At 44.4% G+C, this 17,678-nt stretch overlaps 2 protein-coding genes across 4 annotated transcripts in view; both read right to left on the reverse strand.

Annotated features, from left to right (window-relative positions):
- Nucleotides 1-3,140, reverse strand: part of LOC121291665 (digestive cysteine proteinase 2-like) — a 41,764-nt gene extending 38,624 nt beyond the window's left edge. The window contains exon 1 of the mRNA XM_041213158.1: nt 3,101-3,140. Coding sequence (XP_041069092.1) covers nt 3,101-3,140 — 40 coding nt within the window. The remainder of the gene's footprint in view (nt 1-3,100) is intronic.
- Nucleotides 3,141-8,551: 5,411 nt separating this feature from the next.
- LOC121291626 (digestive cysteine proteinase 2-like) overlaps nt 8,552-17,678 on the reverse strand; it is a 45,735-nt gene continuing 36,608 nt past the window's right edge. For all 3 annotated transcript variants that reach the window (XM_041213078.1, XM_041213077.1, XM_041213079.1), the window contains exons 10-11: nt 10,471-10,660; nt 8,552-9,115 (exon numbers count right to left, since the gene is read on the reverse strand). In XM_041213078.1, coding sequence (XP_041069012.1) covers nt 8,928-9,115; nt 10,471-10,660 — 378 coding nt within the window. In that variant the 3' untranslated portion in view covers nt 8,552-8,927. The remainder of the gene's footprint in view (nt 9,116-10,470; nt 10,661-17,678) is intronic.

A 17,678-nucleotide genomic window follows, 5' to 3' on the forward strand; every position in this document is an offset into this window, starting at 1 on the left:
CGAATGCAGTAGACTAAGTTGGGGGAAATGCAAGTGAAATGCTGCTTCACTTGAAAGGAGTGTTTGGGCCCTTGGACGGTGAGGAGAGAGGTAGTGAAGGGGCAGGTGTTGCATCTTTTGCGTGGGCATGGGGTGGTGCCATAGGTGGGGGTTGAGGAGGAGGGGGTGATGGAGGAGTGGACCAGGGTTCCCAGAGGGAACAATCCCTACGGAATGCCGATAGAGGGGGTGAAGGGAAGATGTGTTTGGTGGTAGCATCATGCTGGAGTTGGCGGAAATGGCGGAGGATGATCCTTTGAATGCGGAGGCTGTTGGGGTGATAAGTGAGGACAAGGGGGACCCTATCATGTTTCTGGGAGGGAGGAGAAGGCGTGAGGGCGGATGCGCGGGAATGGGCCGGACATGGTTGAGGGCCCTTTCAACAACCGTGGGTGAAAAACCTCGGTTAAGGAAGAAGGAGGACATGTCAGAGGAACTGTTTTTGAAGGTAGCATCATCAGAACAGATGCGACGGAGGTGAAGGAACTGAGAGAATGGGATGGAGTCCTTACAGGAAGCGGGGTGTGAGGAGCTGTAGTTGAGGTAACTGTGGGAGTCGGTAGGCTTGTAATGGATATTGGTGGACAGTCTATCACCAGAAATTGAGACAGAGAGGTCAAGGAAGGGAAGGGAAGTGTCAGAGATAGACCATGTGAAAATGATGGAGGAGTGGAGATTGGAAGCAAGATTAATAAATTTTTCCAAGTCCCGACGAGAGCATGAAGCAGCACCGAAGTAATCATCGATGTACCAGAGTAAGAGTTGTCGGAGGGGGCCGGAGTAGGACTGGAACAAGGAATGTTCCACATACCCCATAAAGAGACAGGCATAGCCACACCTTTTATTTGGAGGAAGTGAGAGGAGTTGAAGGAGAAATTGTTCAGCGTGAGAACAAGTTCAGCCAGACGGAGGAGAGTAGTGGTGGATGGGGATTGTTCGGGCCTCTGTTCCAGGAAGAAGCTAAGGGCCCTCAGACCAGCCAGGTGGGGAATGGAGGTGTAGAGGGATTGGACGTCCATGGTGAAGAGGAAGCGGTTGGGGCCAGGGAACTGGAAATTGTTGATGTGACGTAAGGTGTCAGAGGAATCATGGATGTGGGTGGAAAGGGACTGGACAAGGGGAGAGTGAAGGGAGTCAAGATAACGAGAAATGAGTTCCATGGGGCAGGAACAGGCTGACACGATCGGTCTACCGGGACAGTTCTGTTTGTGGATTTTGGGTAGGAGGTAGAAGCGGGCCATCCGAGGTTGGGCGACTATCAGGTTGGAAGCTGTGGGAGGAAGATCTCCAGAGGAGATGAGGTCAGTGACAGTCCTGGAAATAATGGCTTGATGTTCAGTGGTGGGGTCATGGTCCAGGGAGAGGTAGGAGGGAGTGTCTGTGAGTTGACGCTCAGCCTCCGCGAGGTAGAGGTCAGTGCGCCAGACAACAACAGCACCACCCTTGTCAGCGGGTTTGATGACGATGTCAGGGTTGGACCTGAGGGAACGGAATGCAGTAAGTTCAGAGAGAGAGAGATTAGAATGGATGAGAGGAGCAGGGAAATTGAGACGACTAATGTCACACCGTCAGTTCTCAATGAAAAGATCAAGAGAAGGTAAGAATCCAGAGGGAGGGGTCCAGGTGGAGGGAGAATATTGGAGGTGGGTAAAAGGATCCGTTGAACGGGGAGAGGACTCCTGCCCAAAGAAGTGACCCGGGAGACGAAGACGGTGGGAGATGAGTTCAGCATCATGCCGAGCCTGAAGTTCATTGAGATAAGGGCGTAAGGGTATGAAACTAAGTCCTTTGCTGAGCACTGAACGTTCAGCGTCGGAGAGGGGAAGGTCAGGGGGTATAGTAAATACACGGCCGGGGCTGGGATTGGAAGAGGGGGTGGGGACGGAGGGACAGGCAGGGGTGGGGGGTCCTAGATGGGTGTTGGTGTCGATGAGTTGTTGGAGCTTGCGTTCCTTAGCACTTGGGAGAAAGAGAAAAAGTTTCTTGTTGAGGCGTCGGACATCTTTTGATTATCTGCTCCTATTACTGCTTGCTTGTCCCTACAAGCACACCCCCCCCCGCCCCATTTCTCTCCCCCCACCTTAAACCAGCTTATATTTCACCCCTCTCCTAATATTCACTCAGTTCTGTTGAAGAGTCATGAGGACTCGAAACGTCAACTCTTTTTTTCTCCGCCAATGCTGCCAGACCTGCTGAGTTTTTCCAGGTAATTCTGTTTTTGTTTCACTATATTGAAGTTTACTGAGGAAGAGGAATCTGACAAAGTGTTGTAGAAGTTGGGATAGTAGAGTGGGGATAGGGTGAAAATTGGAAGGGAGGTGGTGCTAGAAAAGCTGGCAATGCTTAAATTGGATAAATTATCTGGTCCCTGATGGCTTGCGTCCCAGGTTTCTGAAGGAATTGAGGATGGAGATAGTGAAAGGGCTTGCCTTAATCTTTCAATTTTCCCTAGATATGAGGAGGGGCCAGAGGATTAGAGACTGACAAACGTGACACCTTGAAAGGGTGTGAGGACATTCACAGAATCACAGTCCTCGTAACTACTGGTCAAATAGTTTAAAAAAGTGGGGGGGGGGGGGGGTTCGAATCCATAATCAGGGCAAAAAATCAACAGGCACTTGGAGAGGTTTGAGTTAATTAAAGAGAGTCATCACGGATGTGTAAAAGACAAATAGTGTTTAACTAATCTAACTGAATTTTTGAACAGCGAAGGGAATGCCCTTAAACCAGCCATGAAAAAGCCTGGACAGGAAAAACCGAGTACTATCGATTAAAATACAATATCATTAATCGGATTTCCCTTTCTTTTTCTGATCCACCCCTTTGCTTCCTTTGGGGTGAGTGTTTTACATTCGCCGCCAACAGTGAATCACAGGCTGACTAAACACAGAGTGAAGCCACTCGGGCCATCGTCCCCTAGGCAGGGATAGTATTCAGAGCTGGACAAACACACCCTTTCTGACACTGATGAAGCCAGTTGACACACATTAACAAGAACATTAGGAATGATTTCAAGGGCAGGTAGAGAAAAGCGACTCGAGGTAAAGACTGTTGCGATTACCTGACAAGCACCTGAGCAACGCAACAATCCACCACCGCATCGCTCCCTTCCAAAGCACCGAGTGTCACTCAAATCAGCTGAAGCCCTCAACCAATCAGCATCTACCCAGGAGCTGGAGCCTCTTTCATAGAACAGCCAATCAGCACCGCCGAAAGGTGGGGGGGGGGGGGGGGGGGGGGGGGGGTGGTCTGTAGAGTAGGCGGTGTGTCACGTGGCCGGGAGCCCTGATGGACCCTAAGTTATTTGGAAGTGGTCATGGTCATGGTGCTACATATTGCAATCTTGAGAGTTCAACACGCAAACAATCCAACTGAGACTTTTAACAGTTAAATTACAATAAATAAAAACTAAAAAGGTAGCAACAACAAAAAAAAGGCCATCTGTTTTAAGAGGGAGAGTTTATAAAATTCCCTCTTGGAAGTGGATCTCCTTTGAGACAGAAGGAAGGAAGGGACTGTATTTTATTCCAGGATGTAGTCTATAGTTTTCCTTAGATCGTAAAATCATAAGAAATAGGAGCAGGAGAATGTCATTCAGCCCATTGAACCTACTCCACCCTTCAATAAAATCATGGCTGAACAGATTGTGGCCTTAACTCCAATTACCTACCTGCCCCCACCTTGTTGATCAAAATGCTGTGTAACTCAGCCTTGAAGATATTCAATGACCCAGCTTCCAATGGAAGAAAATTTCAGAGATTAACGACTCTGTGAGAGAAGAAATGCCTCTTCGCCTCTATCTTAAATGGGAGACCCCTCATTTTTAAACTGTGCCCACTAGTTCTAGATTCCCTCATGAGAGGAAACATCCTCCTAGCATCTACCTTGTCAAGTCCCCCTCCCAATCTTATGTGTTGCGATACAAGTAATGTGTTAAAATGCCCATTTATCTGTTCCATGCAACTGCCTGCACCTTACTTCTTTTTGACATTGCGTGCAAGACTCAGCTCTGAGGGAGTGTCTCACCTGCAACAGCAACATGCATTTATATAGCACCTTTAAACTGTCTCAAGGCACTTCACATGAGCATTGTCAAACAAAATGTGACACCAAGCTGCATAAGGACATATTAGGACAGATGGCAAAAACCTATTCAAAGCAGTAAGTTTTAAGAAGAATCTTAAAAGGGGGTGGGGCAGAATTGGAGAAACACATATCTCGGAGGGTTGTGGGACTGGAGGATATTAGACATGCGGAAGAGCTTGAAAGAGTTTGTAAAAAAGAATTATAATACTAAAATTGAAGCATTGCTTAACTAGGAGTCATTATAGTTCAGCAAGCACAGTGGTGATAGGTGAATGGGATTTGGTGCAAGTAAGGACACGGGCAGCAGAATTTGTACGTCCTCAAGGTTACAGCAGGTAGAACATGGGAAGCCAGCCAGAGTGTGTTGCAATAGTGAAATCTGGAGGTATCAAAGGTATGGATGAGGGTTTCAGAAGTAGATAAGCTGAGGTGGAGAGGGGGGAAGCCGGGTGGTGTTACAGAGGTAGAAATAGGCAGTCTTACTGATGGTACAAATATGTGGTGAGAAGCTCATCTCATGTGGTTAGAATCTCATGGAGGGGTTTGAAAACAAAGATAAGAATTTAAAAGTTGGGGCTTTTTTAATAACTTATGTTTTGTCCTTACAGATCCTGTCCTATAGGCCGTCTATTTCCAGCATTTTTTGTTTTTGTCATTGTGAAACAGTACAATGGAGGCAATACCCCTAAGTATGGATTGTGGTGGCTGGTGAGGTACTTTAAGCCACGTTTGCTTCTGAAAACGTAAAAAAAACTGTTCTGTAAACCAGCACAAAAACTCGTCAAGAAAAATGAACATATATTGAATTAAGGCTTCCCATCACCTCTGGGTGTGCCAAGCACTTCACAGCTGCTCTTGAGACAAAGGCACTGTTGTAATGTAGGAAAACATAACAGCTAATTTGTTTACAGAGAGGTCCCACAAGGAGCAATGAGATGAGTAAATAGATTTTCTTTTAGTAATACTGTTTGAGAGATTAAGGTGTGACAGTTATCAACCATTTTGATGAGTGAGGCAGACTCTTTACCCACTTAGAGAGGGCATAATACAGATTCACTTGAATGATGCTGAGGTTAAAAGGGTTAAATTATGAGGTGAGGTTCCACAGCTTATATTCCCTCGATATGGTAGAGAGAAACTATTACCTGTGATGGGGGAGTCATAGTCTTAAAAATAAAGTTAGGCTGCTCAGGGTGATGTTTGGAAGTATTTCTTCACACAAAGGGTTTTGGAAATCTAAAACACACTCTCTCAAAAAACTGCAGAGGCTGGGTGAAGGGTGAGGGTCAATTCAAGATTTCAAAACTGAGAATGATAAATTTTTGTTGGGCAAGAGTTTAAAAGAATATCGAACCAAGGTGGGTAAATGGAATTAAGAAAAAGCTCAGCCATAATCTAACTGAATGCTGGGACATGTTCGAGGGGCTGAATGGTCTCTCCTGTTTATATGTATAATACAGAACCACGCCAGCTTGTACCCTTAGGAATTGCCCTTCATGCAACTTTAAAGAGTGTTTTTCTTTGGTCTATAGTAATCAAACCTGTTGGAAAAAAAAACTCATTTTTTGAACTTTATGAATGTTATGTTGAGTAAAGAACATCTCACAACTTCAAAAATTCACTCACATCATAACGGAAGAGTCATATGGACTTGAAACGTTAACTCTGTTTCTCTCTCCACAGAGGCTGACAGACCTGCTGAGTTTTTCCTGCTTTTATATCAGATTTCCAGAATCCGCAATATTTTGCTTTTATCATAAAGGAATTTGATGTTTGATTTTGATTATTGGGTGATTTTAAACTCAATGGGCAGAATTTTGCAGTCGACGAGCAGGGGGCGGGGCCCACTCGCCGACGTGTAAAATGATGCAGGATGATGTCAGGCGGAACCCCCGACATCACCGCGCCCCATTTAAATTTTCAGGAAGGTGGGGGCGCAGCAAAATCAGCTGCGGGCCCGCCGACCTGTCAATGGCCAATTGAGGCCATTGACAGACCAATTATACAATTAAAGGACCTGACCGTCCAACCTTAAGGCTGGCAGACAGGACAGGAGCTCCAGCGGCAAACAGAGAAAACAAGAAACCTCATCCAGCGGCAGGATGAGGTTTCATGTAGGGTTTTAAAAATTTTAATAAAGTTATTCTGTAAATTATGAACATGTCCCATCTCGTGTGACATTGTCACATAAGGGGGACATGTTAGGGATTTTTTTTTCTATTTTTAATATTTTTCAAAGTGTAAGCGATCTCCCTGAGGCTGCACTTAGCCTCAGGTAGGCGTGCGGTCTGTTGTGCACATGCGCAAAAGAGCGCACTCTTGCTTTTGGGGAATATCCCCCGATCCCCTCCCCCCCTCCCACCTACACAAGGAGTGCATAGCGCTTCCTGCCGGACGTCACGCTGGGTGGGCCTTAATTGGCCCACCCACGTAAAATGGCGGTGCGGCCCACTTCGCTGGTGGGGATCGCCTCCCCACCCACCGGAGATTGGGTCAAGCCCGCCCGCCCAACAGGCAGAAAATTCTGCCCAATCTCTCCAAACAAAAGGCTCTTGGTGAAAAGGGTCAACTTTAGTCCCACTCTAACTCTGCCAATTGTGGAAATCTTCATCAATAGCTCCAACTATTTCAGAGAAAACAGTAAGTGACCATTATCCTTTGCATTTTGGGGAAATCAACTTACTCACAGATGGGTGATAATTCTAAATGTGATACAAGGTTGATACTCACTTGCTCACTTTTCCGGAATCGATTTATCCAATTCAGGGTTGCAGGGAGTCAGAGCCTATCTCGACAGGCAATGGGCACTAGGTGGGGTATACCCAGTCCATCACAGGGCAAAAGGTTGATACTATCATGTTAAATAAATTACCATAAAAGTTTATGAGTGAAACTTCCACTCCCATGTTAAAGTTTAAAGCTTCTCTAATGAAAAGCTACATTCCAAAAGCTAGTGGATTTCACTGGATGTCTGTGTGATTCCCAGCTCCGCGCCCCAGGAATACCAAATATAATCTTAAAAGGGGCATGTTCAGGGTATATATTTTCGTTCAGAGGACTGGTGTGCACACTGTAAAGAATAAATAACCTGGATATTTCTGTTGTGCTATTATATGAATGTTTAATATATTTGTATCAAATTCTCTGCTAGCTTATAGGAGGCAATAACTCATTGAAACAGATTAGTTTGTTGGCTAAGATTTTAAAGAAAGGGGTTAGGAATTCAGATGATAACACAGTTGGTGGCAATTTCTACCCTGGTTTATTAAAAATATTGCATGATTTTCTTTTAAAACACCATCAATATTAAGTTAGGATTCTTACTGGTAGATGGGTCTGATGATTTCACTCTGGTCCCTCTTTTGGCTTTGCCTATGCTACATGGGATCGTCACAATGCTGGGTCATCACCCTTAGTTAGGCACCTTTTTTTAGATTTGCTTGATGGTTTGTTACACCAGATCCCCTTCCATGCACCAACCCGCTTCTTTAATTCGGGCTGGAGACCAGCACTGAGACATGCTGGCTTGCCTGCACCAATAGCTAGGTTCTTCTGTGCTCAACAAATCCTGGAGTGGAACTCAAACCTCGGAGCTTCTGGCTCAAGAGACTGGAGTGCTGCTAGCTGCTGCACTCGGGCTCCTATATGTCTGATGATTTCACTGATGTGAGGATTAACCAATGCCCCAAGGGATCTCCTCAGGGTCAGGTTGTGATTAAAACTGCAAATATGAACTGGCTGGGATTGCATGGCTCAGGTGTAGCTGGGTATCAATGGAGCTGATGGATGATGCCCCCCTCATCTCCACTTCCTTGAGTCCAGAGGATGAGTTCTTGAAAGGACCCCGGCTGACAATTGGTTTAGCCATCCCTGCCGGATCTGATTGGACCACACAAAGTGCTATTGGGTCCTGCTTTCATCCGCCAAAACCACTCACTGTTCAAGGATCATACTGGATCATCCCTGGCTTAATTTCTCTACTGCAAACCACCTCCTTAAAGCCTTTTCCCTGTACTCTACCCTCACCTACAATAAGTGTGAGAAGTTCAAATAACTTCTTTGTCAGTGTTTATGCTCCACCCAAGCCTCTTCCCACCCCACTCAATCTAATCCTATAAGTATAAACTTCTATTTCATTCTCCCTCATGTGTTTATTCAGCTTCTCCTTAAGCACATTTGTACTTTGCACCTCATCTATTTTATGTAGGACTGAGTTCCACATACTCACGGCTCTTTGGGTAAAGACTTTGCTCCTGAAGTTCTTATTAGATTTATTCATGACTATCTTATATTCATGATGTTGGAAAATTAGTGAATTGCATTTTTGTTGCAAATTAATATTAGGTAATTTTTAAAATAATAATTGTTGTGTTAATTTTACACACAATCCCATTTATAAATGAAAGAAAGGACCTCACCCCTGAGGAAGAATTCTGCAATGATTTATTAGAACAAAAGTATTACATCATAAATCATAAGAGGTATTGTATCTGCATAATCAGACTGATTCTTGTAAGGGTCAAAGGTGTTGCTCCTTCATCATATACAAAAATACTTCCACTAAAGAAGAAAACAAACTCTGCAACCATATGTGTGAAGGTGTTCAAAAGTTCATCAGTTAGAGAAATCAGTGATAGAATATAAGGTTCAACTTTATTAATCTTTATGGAAAAATCCCTATTAGTTTGTATTCAGTTATTAATTTTCATGCTGGAAAGATTGTTGCAATAATCTGTGCAAAAAATAAACTCTGAACAAATGTTATGATGCTTGATTGAGCATTTGTACATGTTTCTGTTCAGTTACTCCAGAGTGACGTAAGTTGCATCTGTAGCAACTCCACAGTTGTTGTCTTTCATGGAGATGAGTACGTATCCATCATTACCCCAGTACGTTGACCAAGAGTTTTTGATGAGCCAGTACGAATGACCAGCAAGTGTTCCATAACCAACAGCCAGCACAGCATGATTCAAATCTTCCAGCTTGTTTCCTAAAACAGCAACACCAGAACATTAAAAAACTTCCATTCCATTTCTCTACTGCAAACCACCTTCTTAAAATCTTCTCCCTGTACTCCACCCTCACCTACAATAAGTGTGAGAAGTTCAAATAACCTCTTTGTCACTGAGATTAAGGCCATCCATTCAGTTGCCCCTGCCAGGGTTTATTTTCCACCCATGCCTCTTCCCAACCTACTCAATCTACTCTTGTAAGAATAACCTTCCCCTTAAGCATATTTATACTTTGCACCTCATCTACTTCATGGGAGTGAGTTCCCATCCCATTCCTAGCGACTCCCATCCCATTTATTTTACATAAAATTTGTCTGTGCATCTAAATTAATTTTTTTTAGCAAATTGCATCATCTCATGGTACAAACAAAAAGCACAGCATTTTTATACTCACATTTGATGCCATCCATGTAGATAGATTGCAGAAAACTACCCTGTTTATGTGGATGGGAATAAGCAATACTAATAATCTGGACATGTCTTTTTTTGAGAGGTGGAGCAGGGCACTAGTGGAAGAATGGAGAAACAGAGCAGCTGGTTTATAGATAAATTAGTCCACCAAAATGGGAAAAATTCTGCCCGATATCCAATAACAGTTTATACTTTGGTTTATTCATTCACAGGATGTGGGAGTCGCTGGCAAAGCCATCATTTAATGCCCATCCCTAGTTGCCTCTGAGATGGTGGCGGTTGACAACTGAGTAGCTTGCTAGGCCATTTCAGAGGCAACCACATTGCTGTAGATCTGGAGTCACATATAGGCCAGATCGGGTAAGGACAGCAGATTTCCTTCCTTAAAGAACCAGGTGGTTTTTACAACAATCCTGTAGTTTCATGGTCACCATTAGTGTGAATAGCTTTTTATTCCAGATGTATTTAATTAGCTGAATTTTAATTCCCCACCTGCCACAATGGGATTTGAACTCATGTCTTCGGATCATTTGTCCAGGCCTCTGGATTATTAGCTCAGTACCATAAGCATTATACTAACATTGTTTATTTCAGATTTGGTTCTAAAGAATTACTGTACTTAAGAATCAATATAGCATACTACTCCTTATGTTTGAGCACATGTTTTACTATATTTCTGAGTCAAACATTTCAAATAGTTGTCCCACAGATATTGTCATCTTTGAAGACCTGACAGTTGTATATGAATTAAGACTAACTCCAATAATTAGTTTAATTACAGCAGTAATGTTCACCACAACAATAGTTAACTATTATTCAAATGATAGAAGATGTTATATTTATTCGAATATGGAAGTCTATTACAAAGAAAAATGTATTCTGTTTCCTTTCACTGGTACGTTGTGAAAGTTAGAATACTTACCACAATTTGGCTCATAATAAATCCCACTGCTGTAAAACCTAAAGGACTTCTGTGAAACATCGATCCCAACAGCCACAGGTCCATTTTTAAAGATGGCCATTTTTAAGGCTTCATTGTCTCCTGAAATAACATTAGTGTAGCTCTTCAGCTTGGCTATCAATGTGGATTGATTATAGTGGCAGAATCCATTCTAGAAAAAAATCATGTCAAAGTACAAAAGTAAACTGAAAATATGGAAAAGTTGAGGAATCACCATTAAAAACAATTCTCTAGGCCTTAGATATCCTATTTCACATTGACAACAAACCATTCCTTATCTAGTTAAAATATCTAAGTAAAATTACACACCTTCAGTCTTATTTTCTCAATCTCTGAATGAAGTTTATACTTGATGTCCTGTCTTTAAGAGGCTATACCTGTATGAATGTTCCGACTTCTTTCTGATTGGTCTGTACTGATCATATTGTACTGCCAGTCACAATTAATAGGTGCCAATTTTCAAGAATGACAAACTAACCAGTCCCTTGGTTGGATTTCAGCCTGTTACTTACTCATTATAAAGATCCAATAGATGATACTTGATGAAGCAAAGCAATGTGACCCCCTACAAACAATACATTAGTTTTTTCTAATGGCTGCGAACACATTGTTCAGCCCTGTTAATGTGACAAAACTCAGGGAATGATGAATTCGCCTGAATATCCTTTGAGCATTTCTTCAGCACAAAAGATACAATACACAGTGGATAATGAGGCAATTTAAGGATGATGGAGGATCAGCTCACTCTTAAGGCTCAGATTTTTTTTCATATTCACGCATGGGATGTGGGCATTGCTGGCTACGCCAGCATTTATTGCCCATCCTTAATTGCCCTTGTTCAGTGGGCAGTTAAAAGTCAACCACACTGCTGTGGGTCTGGAGTCACATGTAGGTCAAAACCAGGTAAGGATGGCAGATTTCCTTCCTTTAAGAAAGTAAGTGAACCGGATGGGTTTTTAAGACAATTGGCAATGGTTTCATGGTCATCATCAAACATTTAATTCCAGATTTTTATTGAATTCAAATTTCACTATCTACCATGGTGGGATTTGAACCCAGGTTCATGGAGCAATACCCTGGGACTCTGGATACTTATCTACTGACAATAACACTATGCCACCATCTCCCCTAAACAATGTATGTCTGCCCAAAATGCTGACAGTTGACAACTAAATGTGTCTCTCCTTCTCTTCGCCTCCAAACCACAAGCAAGCTCACCACCACCTTCCCAAGGGCAATTAAGAATGGGCAATAAATGCTGGCCTAGCCAGTGACACCCACATCCCATAAATGTACAAAAACAAAATTCACCATTCCTTACTCCATCCTTTTTAACAGGCAGTCTGAGAGGAGAGCCAGCTGATGAAAAAAAATCTATTAATTATATAACCGAGTGCTTCAATTTTTTAAATCCAGTGGCTAATAAGAGTGAGAGCAGTTTGTGAAAAAAAACATTCAAATGAGTTAGACTAGACTGAAAATCAATACTACTTTCTTCTCAAATCCTCTGAGAACAGAAAATCACATCAGAGTTATGCAAAAATTGGACAGTTCAATGATTTGATCCTGTGATGACCCTGAAATACTGATGCACAAGTTCCCTGGCGTACTGATTTAAATACTATAAACAACCTAGTAAACAATAACCAGTACAGTTTTAGTGTCCGGGGCCCAACCATCTTCAGCTGCTTCACCAATGGCCTTCCTTCCATCATAAGGTCAGGATTGGGGATATTCGCTGATAATTGCACAATGTTCAACATCATTCGCAACTCCTCAGATACTGAAGCAGTCCATGTCCAAATGCAGCAAGACCTGGACAATATCCAGGTTTAGGCTGACAAGTGGCAAGTAACATTCACGCCACACAAGTGCCAGGCAATTACCAACTCCAACAAGAGAGAATCTAACCATTGCCCCTTGACCTTCAATGGCATTACCATCACTGAATCCCCCATTATCAACATCCTGGGGGATACCATTGACCAGAAACTGAACCAGACTAGCCATATAAATACTGTGGCTACAAGAGCTGGTACAGGCTCCTGCGATGAGTAACTCACCTCCTGACTCCCCAAGGCCAGTCCTCCATCTACAAGGCACAAGTCAGGAGTGTGATATAATACTCTCCACTTGCCTGGATGAGTGCAGCTCCCACAACACTCAAGAAGCTTAATGGAACTGAGGACATCCTGGCTAAGTTTGCAGATGATACAAAGATAGGTGGAGGGACAGGTAGTATTGAGGAGGTGGGGAGGCTGCAGAAGGATTTGGACAGGTTAGGAGAATGGGCAAAGAAGTGGCAGATGGAATACAATGTGGGCAAGTGTGAGGTCATGCACTTTGGTAGGAAGAATAGAGGCATAGACTATTTTCTAAATGGGGAGCGAATTCAGAAATCTGGAGTGCAAAGGGACTGGGGAGTCCTAGTCCAGGATTCTCTTAAGGTTAACTTGCAGGTTGAGTTGGTAGTTAGGAAGGCAAATGCAATGTTGGCATTTATTTTGAGAGGACTAGAATATAAAAGCAGGGATGTGCTGCTGAGGCTTTATAAGGCTCTGGTCAAACCACATTTAGAATATTGTGGGCAATTTTGGGCCCCGTATCTCTGGAAGGATGTGCTGGCCCTGGAGAGGGTCCAGAGGAGGTTCACGAGAATGATCCCAGGAATGAAAGGCTTAACATATGAGGAACGTTTGCGGACTCTGGGTCTATACTCGATGGAGTTTAGAAGGATGAGGGGGGATCTGATTGAAACTTACAGAATACTGAAAGGCCTGGATAGAGTGGACGTGGGGAAGATGTTTCCATTAGTAGGAGAAACTAGGACCCGAGGGCACAGCCTCAGAGTAAATGGAAGACCTTTTAGAACAGAGATGAGGAGAAACTTCTTTAGCCAGAGAGTGGTGAATCTATGGAATTCATTGTCACAGAAGGCTGTGGAGGCCAGGTCATTGAGTGTATTTAAGACCGAGATAGATAGGTTCTTGATTGGCAAGGGGATCAAAGGTTATGGGGAGAAGACGGGAGAATGGGGTTGAGAAACTTATCAGCCATGATTGAATGGCGGAGCAGACTCGATGGGCCGAATGGCCTAATGTCTTATGGTCTTATGGTCTTACTGTCCAGGGCAAAGCAGCCTGCTTGACTGGCACCACATCCACAAACATTCACTCCCTCCACCACCGACGCACTGTAGCAGCAGTGTGTACCATCTACAAGATGCACTGCAGGAATTCATCAAGGCTCCTTAGACAGCACCTTCCAAACCCACGACCACTACCATCTAGAACGACAAGGGTAGCAGATAGATAGGAACACCACCACCTGGAAGTTCCCCTCCAAGTCACTCACCATCCTGACTTGGAAATATATCACCGTTCATTCACCCTCGCTGGGTCAATATCCTGGAACACCCTCCCTAACAGCACTGTGGGTGTACCCACAGCACATGGACTGCAGCGGTTCAAGAAGGCAGCTCACCACCACCTTCTCAAGGGCAACTAGGGATGGGCAATAATTGCTGGCCTAGCCAGTGAACCCCATGTCCCCTGAATGAATTTAAAAAAAGAAAATTTGTGCATAACCAACATCCTTGGTTTCTTTGAGGAAGTGACCAATCATGCAATTCCTCATACGCAAGGTTGTAACATCTGGAATGCGCTGTCTGAGAAGGTAGGGGAAGCACAATAGTAACTTTCAAAAGGGAATTGGAAAAATACTTGAAGGGCAAATAAAATTGGAGAGCAAGCTACGTGAAAAGATCAAAGGTGAGGGACTAATTGGATAATTAATTTCAGAGCTGTGGGGCTTCAGGACAAAACTTGACTATGGACAAGAAACTTGCTTAAAGATACAAAACAATGGGTACAGATTAGAGGCATAGTATCGGCATGCTGCAGGGGTGCCAGTACTACATTATGATCAAACTGCATCTTGAGTTTAACTGACTGAGAAACATGGCAAACTTTCAAACACTGAAATACAAACATACAAGCATATGAATTAGGAGCATAAGTAGATCATTTGGCCCTTGAACCTGCTTCGCCATTTGATAAGATCATAGCTGATCTGTTTGTGGCCTTAACTCCATTTCCTGTCTACCCCCTATACCCTTGGCTCCCTTGTCAATCCAGTACCTATCTAACTCAGACTTAAATATATTCAATGGCCCAGCTTCTGCTGCTCTCTGGGGAAGAGAATTCCAAAGACCAATGGCCCCCTGAGAGAAAAAAATTCTCCTCTTCTCCGTCTTAAATGGGAAACGTCTTTATTTTAAACCTGTGTTCCCTCGTTCTAGTCTCTCCCACAAGGGGAAACATCTTCTCAGCATCCACCCTGTGAAGTCCCCTCAGGATCTTATATGTTTCAATAAGGGATCGTGCCTCATTCTTCTAAACTCCATGAATCTATGCCATGAAGAGCTGATCCCTAATGTAAAGGATTATGTGTGAAGACTGAAGACACTTGAACTTTCCAGCACAGAGAGGAGCCCATCAGAGAAAGCATTTTATAGATGCAGATGCTCAAAATCTGGAAGCTGAAAATACTCAGCAGATCTGGCAACATCTGTGGAGAGAGAAGCTTTAATTCTGCCTCCCAGTTCTCAGCAAGTTAGCAGGTAGCAAACATACAATATGTTTTAGCATCATTACTCACTACTCAACGTGCAGCCTGGAAATGTGAATGTGATTAATTAGCACTTTATTTTCAAAAGCAACAGTCCTATAGAACAATAGAGGATTTGTCCTCCTATTCATAATGTGCAGATGTGTTAATGGTGTTGTAATGATACATAAAATCAACTTTAGGCGCTTGTGCCATGGGAAGAAATTAATTAACATTAAATCAGCAAAAACAGGATATTGGGAGCAGCACATCTGTGCTTTTCTCAATGATGAAAAGCCATTGGGCAGAATTTTCCAAGTCCGCTGCCGGCGGGTGTGATAGGTGGTGTGCGCAGAAATTTTGGCGCAATCTGCTTCACAATGGCATGAAAGCAGGTGCCGATCGTCTGCTCTGCCTGCCGACGGACAGCCACATTTCCCACTGTCAGTCGGCGGGGAGCTAATTGTAATACATAATTAAAAGGCCATCGCACCAGGCTCTTGAAACCGCACTGTATCATCCAACCACAATCGTGGGAAAGTACGCTGACGTATTTCACAACAGCACGCAGGCAATCGAGGTGGGGGCAGGGTAAGTGAGGGAAGTGGCCACGCATTAGGGACACCTGTATACACTGACCATGTCTCTGCAACTGAGACAGATCAGGCGCAGCCACACTGATATGATTGGTGTCAGGCTCCTCGCCTGCCCGCCCATGCAAGCAATGCGGAGGCACTAAAGGGCCACTATACCTTAAAGCGCTCCATACCTTACCCCCGTCCCCTGCGCCCCCCCACCCCCGGCACAGAATTCCAGTCCGCCACTACTTTGTTGGACCATGGAGCAGTTGGACTGCACACGTTGCACAGCATCACTGGGTGCTGGTGCTGGTGAGATGGGGGCCAGCCCCACCTTAAAGGTGCTGAGAGCACACAGAGAGAATGAGGGAACTCTGTGGTGCCTGCCCACTACATTCTGGCAGCAATGACCAGCACTGCCGAGGTGCAGGCATCAGTAATGTGTCTGGGGAGTGTGAGGCTGGACCATCACTGTGGTCTGAAGGCTGCACAGACACAGGGAAGAGGCCCTGGACTGAGACACCTGCCTTTATCTTGTGCAGAAAGGTTTCACATCTGAGTGACAAGAACACTGCTCATTAGAACAAGGAGCCACAGGCAGGGAGACATTCTTAGGAGTTTATTGACAACAATGAACATTATGTACAAGTGATCGACCCCCGTGCCTAAGCTGTGCAACGACTTTTACTTAACTTTCCTAACCCTGCTGCTACGTCTTGGTGCCCCCTGAACATCCACAGCAGAGGTTGGGGCAGCCTGCAGACTCTGATGACTCACTTGGTGGGCCCCGGCCTGCTTTCAGGGTGCTGCTGTGTGACTTTGATCCCTTTCGCCCCAAGAGCTATATCTAACTCCTTCTTGAAAACATACAATGTTTTGGCCTCAACTACTTTCTGTGGTAACGAATTCCACATGCTCACCACTCTCTGGGTGAAGAAATTTCTCCTCATCTCAGTCCTAAATGGTTTACCCCATACCCTCAGACTGTGACCCCTGGTTCTGGACTCCCCCACCATTGGGAACATCCTTCCTGCATCTACCCTGTCTAGTCCTGTTAGAATTTTATAGGTTTCTATGAGATCCCCCCCTCATTCTTCTGAACTCCAGCAAATATAATCCTAATCGATTCAATCTCTCCTCATATGTCAGTCCCGACATCCCAGGAATCAGTCTGGTAAACCTGTGCTGCACTCCCTCTATAGCAAGTACATCCTTCCTCAGATAAGGAGACCAAAACTGCACACAATATTCCAGGTGTGGTCTCACCAAGACCCTGTACAATTGCAGCAAAACATTCCTGTTCCTGTACTCCAATCCTCTGACTCTGAAGGCCAACATACCATTTGCCTTCTTTACCGCCTGCTGCACCTGCATGCTTACCTTCAGCAACTGATGTACAATGACACCCAGGTCTCGTTGCACATTCCCCTCTCTCAATTTATAGCCATTCAGATAATAATCTGCCTTCCTGTTTTTGCTACCAAAATGGATAACCTCACATTTATCCACATTATGCTGCATCTGCCATGCATTTGCCCTCCCTGTTATTCTCTAGCTTGCCTTTGCAGCTCCAGCAACGGTGACATGACCAAGTCCAGAGGCTCCTCATCTGACTTGGACTCAGCTAAGTTCTGTCCTCCAGCAGTCCTCTGAGTGCTGGGGACCTGGGAAGTCCCTGCCTCCACCTGTTGCGGATCAGAAAGTGCGATGTGCTCACCAGATTGTGATCCCAAGGCTACTCTAAAGTGAGGTCCCACCAAGATGTGTGTCTCTGCGCTGGTGGAGGGTGTGGGTGACGCTGTGATGGGACTTTAGGGAGGGTGTCTTCAGATTCCTCTTCAGAGGTTTCTTCGGGGCTTGATTGGAGGCTCTGGGTCATGGACTCCGTCGGCTGTTTCCCAGGTGTACCTGTGAAAGCAAGGGGAGATAATTAGTGCTTGGCAGTGGCCTGTGAAAGAGGACACATCACTCACAGCTTGGTTA

The sequence above is a fragment of the Carcharodon carcharias genome, chromosome 19 (assembly GCF_017639515.1).
Source record: "Carcharodon carcharias isolate sCarCar2 chromosome 19, sCarCar2.pri, whole genome shotgun sequence".
Taxonomy (NCBI): domain Eukaryota; kingdom Metazoa; phylum Chordata; class Chondrichthyes; order Lamniformes; family Lamnidae; genus Carcharodon; species Carcharodon carcharias.